The sequence below is a fragment of the Cricetulus griseus genome, unplaced genomic scaffold (genome assembly GCF_003668045.3).
Source record: "Cricetulus griseus strain 17A/GY unplaced genomic scaffold, alternate assembly CriGri-PICRH-1.0 unplaced_scaffold_1, whole genome shotgun sequence".
Classification (NCBI taxonomy): Eukaryota; Metazoa; Chordata; class Mammalia; order Rodentia; family Cricetidae; genus Cricetulus; species Cricetulus griseus.
Genome location: NW_023276808.1, coordinates 6,629,346 through 6,637,389, shown reverse-complemented (window position 1 = coordinate 6,637,389; position 8,044 = coordinate 6,629,346). Strand labels below are relative to the sequence as shown.

The following is an 8,044-nucleotide window of genomic DNA, read 5'->3' as shown; positions in this document are numbered from 1 at the left end:
AAGCCATAAATATTGCTACAGTAGATAGAATCTTATCTGGAGGAATCAGTCTTTTCCAAAATGAAATTCACTTGGAATTTAGAATTTCATGGTGTCTACTCTTTCACTAGATATTACTCAATGGGGGTGACATAAATATCACATAGAACAACCTTATTCCTGTGAATCAGGCAGGTATCTGTGATTGCTGGTGTGGACTGAGAAGCATTACAGTCCCAGAAGGGACTGCGGGTACTGTCACTGACAACAGCATGAGTTGCCAAAAACTAAAGAGTGGTAGAAGTGAATGGGGCTGACCCATCACAGCTGAGTGGACAAAAAAAATACACTATATGTCTGCTTGTCCTCAGTTACAACCGAAGAATCCTGTGTGGCATTTGATATTCAAGCATCAAAACTTAAGGTATCTCCCTAAAATTTCTTCCATTCTCCACAGCTCTGGAAATATAATATGGACTAATCCATAGAGTGATTTCAATACAGTTTCTTGCCACAATCTGTATGTCATCTCTAGTCACTGTAGTTGTCTCGACCTGTGGAATGGCAACCGGGGGAGGAGAGGGAATGGGGACAAGTGACAAGAGAGAATGACCACAGACAGGATTCTGATTAAGTGGCAAATTTTAATTTTTCCAGGCTAGCCTATATAGTCACTAGTATGAGGTAAAGGGGGAGGGGGAGAAGAGCCCAAGATAAAGGTGTTCATTTAAGCGGGATGTTAGAAAACTACAGAAAGAAGACGTTGGCAGGGTAAAAAGTTCATGAGTGGTGGGGAGAAGGAGGGTTACCTAGGTAAATGGTGAGGTGCAGGAGGGTTTCTTTGGTAAGTGGACCTGTGTTTGGACAATAGATTGACGTCTCTTTCATGTTGTTCCTTCTGGGTGCTCATGCTTCGGGGAGTCATTTATAATCAAAAGACAGTTCTATAGCCTTGTGGTGTGCCAAGTTTAGGCCTAAAGGTTAATGACAACCTGTATGGCTCCCAACAAGTCACCACCATTCAGAGTTCCAAACTGAATGTTTGCAGGTATCAGGGAAGCAGAATATGAGCCCATTCAGATGAGTCAGACTTCGAGCCTGAAAGTTCCTAATTTGTCCTTACAGTAGGTATAAAATCAAGCAGGGGTACATCTCACATGTGGAATTGTGATCTCCCAATGATGCCTATTATCATATGGGAGATAAACTCACTCTTGTGGTTTTGGTTAGCCAACCATCTTTTAAAGACATTTATTGTCAGCTTACATCCTGATCATTTCTTTTGTACTTTTCCCTCATATTTTTGAGATTTGGCCTTGGAAATTTCCATAATCACCAAGTATAAGTTAATTTCTGATGCAGTCAATTACTGTGCTGTGAAAAAGATTCACCACACGGGTTACTTTCCTATGGTATCTATCCATTGTGTGCCTTTTTATGTATTTGAAGATTACTGTGGTGAGAAAAGACTTTACCACACTGATTACATTCATACGGTTTCTCTCCAGTATGTGTCCTTTTATGCCTTTGAAGAGCACTGTGATGAGAAAAGGCTTTCCCACACTGATTGCATTCATACGGTTTCTCTCCAGTATGTGTCCTTTTATGTATTTGAAGACTATTGTGGTGAGCAAAGACTTTACCACACTGATAACATTCATAGGGTTTCTCTCCAGTATGTGATCTTTTATGTATTTGAAGACTACTGTGATGAGAAAAGGCTTTACCACACTGATTACATTCATAGGATTTCTCTCCAGTATGCGTCCTTTTATGCCTTTGAAGATGACTGTGCCGAGCAAAGGCTTTCCCACACTGATCACATTCATAGGGTTTCTCTCCAGTATGTGTTCTTTTATGCATTTGAAGATGACTGTGCTGAGAAAAGGCTTTACCACACTGATTACATTCATAGGGTTTCTCTCCCGTATGTGTTCTTTTATGCATTTGAAGATTACTGTGCTGAGAAAAGGCTTTACCACACTGATTACATTCATAGGGTTTCTCTCCAGTATGTGTCCTTTTATGCATTTTTAGAGTAGTGTGCTGAGAAAAGGCTTTACCACACTGATTACATTCATAAGGTTTCTCTCCAGTATGCGTTCTTTTATGCATTTGAAGAGTACTGTGACGAGAAAAGGCGTTACCACACTGACTACATTCATAGGGTTTCTCTCCAGTATGTGATCTTTTATGTCTTTGAAGAGCACTGTGATGAGAAAAGGCTTTACCACATTGATTACATTTGTAGGTTTTCTCCTCTTTATGTCTTCTTTGATGAATAAGAAGATAACTGGGATAAGCAAAGGCTTTACCACATTGGTTACATTCAAATGATTTCTCTCCATTGTGTTTTGTTTCATGACTTTGGAGATAACTCTTATTTTCAAAGACTTTATCACATTGTGTGTATACAGACGAATTCTCTCCAGTTTGCCTTCTTTCATGCCTGCCAGGAAAAGGGTAATATGTAAATGCTTTACCATATTCAATACAATGTTGAATATTGTTACCTGTATAAATTAATATTACAATTTATTTCAGTTGTAAAGAAGAATCAGACATTATAGTTTTATCACTGTGATTACATTCTTCTTTTCCCCTTCTTTAATGGTTGCATGTATCTTTGAAAATAGCTGTGAATAAATAATCCTTTATTACATGGTTCTCATTTTCAGAACCTTTTTCTACAGGTAATTTTTCACTTAATGACAAGAACCAGAAATATTCAGAAGTTTATCATCCTTTTTTGTATTATTAACTTTTCCTTCTCTGTGAGTCATAGAGGCTTCCTCAGTTAATTCAGTCTGACTTTCTGTTCCTTATAGATAAATATTATTGTGATTACATATTCCCTACAATAACTGGGCCTTGACTCTTGACAATAATTGGTCCTGTCACAGAAAGTATGTGAGTAAAACCAACTTTTCTATGGAGTATTTGCTTAATGGAAGTTTTGGAGACATGACTATCAATTCAATCTTGTCTATATATTTAGTAACATAGGTAGTGTGAAATAAGTGGATTTACAGTACTACAGCATAGCTTTTGTGGTGTAATGATTTAAGTGGCAGTTTCTCTCAATGCATTATTTCCTTGTCTTCTTTCCTAAAATATTGCCTTGCAAATGCAGTTAAACTACCTGAAAAGGAGTTCTATGTTCTTGTGAGAATTTAATAATCATCAATGCAAATTAAGCTGTGCTTCAATACATTGCTGGTTCTGTTTCAAACTTCAGGAAACATTTCAATTTCTTCAGAGACACATTTCTGTGAGCTTGTAAATGAAAATTACCTGTCATGTCTTTTTGAACTTGCACAATGTTCTTCAATAATATTGTCTTCCCAAGAGTATCCTAAAATATAGGGCAAGAAAATGTATAGAGTATTACTGACAAATAATATATGCAAATGTGCAAAAATTATGTTACTGTCCTCAGTGAGTTTTATAACGTTGATTTATTTATTACATTCTTTTTCTTTCTCAATCAAATTAAAGAAAAGCACCAATAACCAAGGAACAGTTGTCATATTAGTTTAAAATTGGAATGGAAATATACTCTTACCTATATCATTGAGGTTCTCATAGGTCTCCAGCATCACATCTTTGTAGAGATTCTTCTGAGAAGTATCCAGCATAGTCCACTCTTCCCAAGTGAAGTCAATATGTACATCTTTATACTTCATGGCATTCTAAAATATCACATACATGTGCACAATTTAAAGCAAAATACTAACCATATTGTAAATGTGTGTTTCTGTAGAATCTTATTTTAAAATGTGTTACTTTTATGCTGTAGAAAATTTGCTTAATGAAGTAACTATGTGTTAATTTTTTCTGATGTATTAGTTTAATTTTATGAAGCTGTTCTTCTTTGCCTGAATACAACAGCTGATATTCTGATGAAGAGGTTTATATCCAATAGTGAGTCAGGAGAAAGGATAGGCTGTGGCATCAGGAACAAAGTATACACAGAAGGATAAATCTGGAACAAGGAGGAAGGCTCAAGAAAAAGAAGAGTACAGGGCCAGCTACCCAGCCACACAACATGTCATGAAGTAGGAAGGAAAGTAAGATATACATAAATGGAGAAAGGTAAAAGTCCTGAAGCAAAAGGTAGATGGGATCATTTAACTAGAGAAAAATTGGCTAGAAATGAGCCAAGTAAATGACTTGCAGTATATAATATGCAACTGTGTATCAATTTGGGACCTGGGAAGTTCCCTCACCAAAAGGTATAAAGCTAAAGAGGTAAAGGATTAAACATTTAAGTAAATTTTACCCAACATGCTATATTTTAATGTAAGGCATGAGAATGCTGAAAAATATTTCCTTAATGAATTTCTCACTACTGTTTACCTTTGAATAGCCAGTACACTAAGTAGCAAGGATAACCTCAGTCACAATGATTGGCAGAGCATAATCATGCGAATGCGAGAAATCTAGGAAGGTTGTGTGTTGTTCTTCTCCATCTATATATGACTATTCTGTGAGTTTTAGACTTTGCTCCCATGAAATCCTAAGAGGGCATTGATATCTGGGAGAGCATGATGAAGATCCATGTGTGGCTTAGCAATCTAAAGTTTGCTTTGGCAGTAAAAAGGCTAAAAGACAAACTGTTAAATAGCTGCAGATGTAAATGGAATTGAAAGAGGGATTGTTGAAATAAAGGAGTCTATATACTTTATGAATGCCTTAACTTTAAAATAGTAAAATATATTTTTCAAATGACAATCAAAACTGCTTTGAAGTAGCGATTGTGCTTTTGTTTCCACAGAAAACAAGAGGCTATGGATTTGCTCCAGGTTGACATAGATAATTGTTATAGCAAGTGAGACCACTTGAAGTTGACAGGCCATATATATCAACTAAACTCATTGCAGGAATTAAACTTAATCTCAAATTTTCTCAGTGACCCCTTAAGGATGCTTCAGCAGGAAACATCTGGAGAACATGACTCCCACATTCCCAAATTTTGGTGGGTTGGAGTCTTTTGATTATTTGATGGGTCATGGATAACTTATATTTAGGAAAACATAGGCATCATAAAATAAAAGGGTAGATTATTGAATGTAATGTAACTTAAAAACAATTAGTAATTTCAAATGTTTTGTATATTAATAGAAATTTATGTTAATTTCTCTTACAACACACTGTTAGTATGTTTGTACTCTTGCTTAAAAAATCTTTGTGTAGTGATACATATTTTTGTATATTGATACAAATTTAAGTTTTGCTGTTAAAATGTATTGTATTTATGTTTCCACTCATAGTTTCTGAGTGCAAAAATCAATGGCTAATTTTAGTTTAGCTTTTCATACATAAAGATAATTGAGGTTATCTCTGAGGAAAATTTCTATTCCAGTCTCAATTGCAACAAAGTAATGATTTCTAAATTTCCTGATTTTCAATCAATAATAACCTTAAAAATAATGGCTACAGTATTACTTATGACCCTAGATACATGAAATTAGGAGTCATGATGTAGTGCTACTACTACAGTAAAATATTAATGGAGGAGCCCATCCTATTGGATGCTTCTATAATTTTTCACTGGAAATATTTTGTGATATGTGTATTTCCAATACTCACTGAAAAAAATCTCAACTTCACAGGCTTTTTTGGATTTCTTGTATATTATCTGAACTCGTTCAATGAACTGCTTGTTAACATATTTGTGTATGTTAAATTACAGTTCTACTACCCTCTTCAAAGACAGCAGATTTTGCAAGTCAAACCAGAATTTTGAAGAGTATGTGTTTGTTCATTTTTATTTTTACTGATAACATTGATTATAGAGGGTATATAATAACATTCATAAAGCTTTATGATAGTTTTAAATAATATTGCATGTTTATATAATTTTCCTGAAGTTAGACACTTCATTAAAAATTACCCACTCAGTTGATGTACATAGAAGGATTTTCTAAGGCTTACCCCTTAATTTTATGTCTTAAACATTTATTTATTTATCTGTGTTTATGCATGCACATGCGTGCATGTGTGTGTTTGTGTGTGTGTGTGGTGTGTGTGTGTGTGTGTGTGTGTGTGTGTGTGTAGATCAGATGACAACCCTCATGTGTCAATTTGTTTTCACCCCCAACATAGGTCCTAAAGATTCAAAGTAAGGTAGGAAGACATGGGAGCAGCTACCTTCATCCATTCAGCCATTTCACACACTATTTAATATTAGCTAGCTAAAAGGGTTAAATTTAATAAGATAGAAGTCACAGATCACACCATTGGTTCTCACACCTTAACAACCTACAATCCAAACCACCAGAGAAGCTAGGAAACAAGGAGAATCTTAAGAGAGATATACATGGACTCAAAGAGAAGGGGAAAGGGACAAGATCTCCTGAACTAACTGGGACCGTGAGGGGAGGGGAGAAAGAGTTAGAAAAATGAAAAGGGAAGAAGAGGAGGGAAGAGGAGGACTAGAGGAACAAGAAGATTGAGACAAGGGAAGAATAGTGGAGAGAAAGAAAAATATCCCATAATAGATGGAGTCATAATACATTTAAAGAGAAATCTGGCACTAGAAAAATGTCCAGTCATCTACAAGGCTAAAACCAAATAACACTGTAAGCAATAGTCAAGAATTTACCTTAAATGGCCTTCTATGATAATGAGATCAATGACTAACTTATATGCCATCCTGGAGCCTTCATCGAGTAGCTGATGGAAGCAGAAGCAGACACCTAAAGCTAAACACTGAGCTACACTCCTGGAATCTAGTTTCAGATAGGGAGTAATGATGAGCAAAGGGGTCAAGGCCAGACAAGAGATATCCACAGAAACAGCTGAGTTGAACAAGGGGGAGCTCATAGACCACAGACTAATAGCAGGGAAACCAGTATATAGGATTGATCCAGGCTGTAGTGGATTAGAATTTATACCTAGTGTACAAATGGAATTTAGAAGCCCATTCCACATAAAGCAACACTCTCAGCTGAGAGGCATGGGGATGGTTCTAGGCTATGCTCCAAATGATATGACAGACTTAGAAGATCACTTGTGGAAGGCCTTACCTTCCCTGAGGAGCACAACGGAGATGAAGGAGGTTGGGAAAGAAACTGTGATTGACATGTAAAACAAACTATTTTCTAATTTAAATTTAAAAAGAAAGAAATGCTCCCCATTTTCATGGCCTATGTCACATAATATGGAATCTGTCTAATCTACCTACACAGCACCATGCACACTTGAGAAAAATCTACACGTCAGAAACTCCTTTTCTCCCCTGGAACTAAACTTCACTGAATGACATCATTGTGGTTAGTTGCACCACCAAGTAAAAAGCATTCTAATCATTTATTTGTGAAGGACAATTTACATCACCATTTTTTTTACAAATTACTAAACACTTTACAATATTTTAATTCAACCCTGACAATGGAATGCAATATTAAGAACTTCTAGAAACCAGACATTCAGTTCTAACCTGTCTTCCCACTACAAACAGAAGAACTGTCCATATGTGAACACCGGACAGTGATGCTGCAAGAATTATATCCCCCATACCTGGGCTGCAATCTCCTGTTATCCAGTAAATACATACTGGGAGGCATGGAGGACAAAAGCCATTGCCCAGGTCAACATATGTACCAACAGAACTACACACTGTCTCATGTTCTGTTCAACTTCCAACAGAATTGAAAGCTTAATGGGTGATGGTGTTGGTGGTGGCACATGCCTTTAATAACAGCAGCTGTGATGCAGATGCAGTAAGATCTCTCTGAATTCAAGACCAGACTACTCTATATGGTGAGTCCCAGTAGGCCATGACCATTAAACAGGGAAATGCTATCTTGAAAAACAAGCAGTCAATAAATAAATAAATAATTGAAATGATAGGTCAACAGACCTGCTCTGATCACCATTCACCCACCATGGTATAGTTCATCATCTTTACTATGACTCATTTCAGAAAAGGCAGAAGAAACCATGGAAGAACCCACAAATTACCCGGACACTAGTACTTCCTGACTGCTAACACTTGCCCCCTAAAAACCCACATTGGCAAGGGTCATGCTGCTAGGACTCCTATTAGCGACTTCCCTTA

The 8,044-nt window shown here is 36.4% G+C and overlaps 2 protein-coding genes across 2 annotated transcripts in view; one reads left to right on the top strand and one right to left on the bottom strand.

Annotated features, from left to right (window-relative positions):
• Positions 1–843: 843 nt before the first annotated feature.
• On the bottom strand, positions 844–4,541 carry LOC100772806 (zinc finger protein 431-like). Its single transcript, XM_035453549.1, has 4 exons — positions 4,482–4,541; positions 3,545–3,671; positions 3,274–3,334; positions 844–2,344 (listed from the first exon to the last, which is right to left on the bottom strand). Exons 1-4 carry the CDS (start codon positions 4,539–4,541, stop codon positions 1,396–1,398), a joined length of 1,197 nt encoding a protein of 398 aa, XP_035309440.1. The 3' UTR covers positions 844–1,395.
• A 228-nt stretch (positions 4,542–4,769) lies between these two features.
• Positions 4,770–8,044, top strand: part of LOC118239775 (zinc finger protein 120-like) — a gene marked incomplete at its 3' end in the record, with an annotated part of 9,290 nt that continues 6,015 nt past the window's right edge. The window contains exon 1 of the mRNA XM_035453665.1: positions 4,770–4,784. Within this exon, the coding sequence (XP_035309556.1) occupies positions 4,770–4,784 (15 nt within the window). The remainder of the gene's footprint in view (positions 4,785–8,044) is intronic.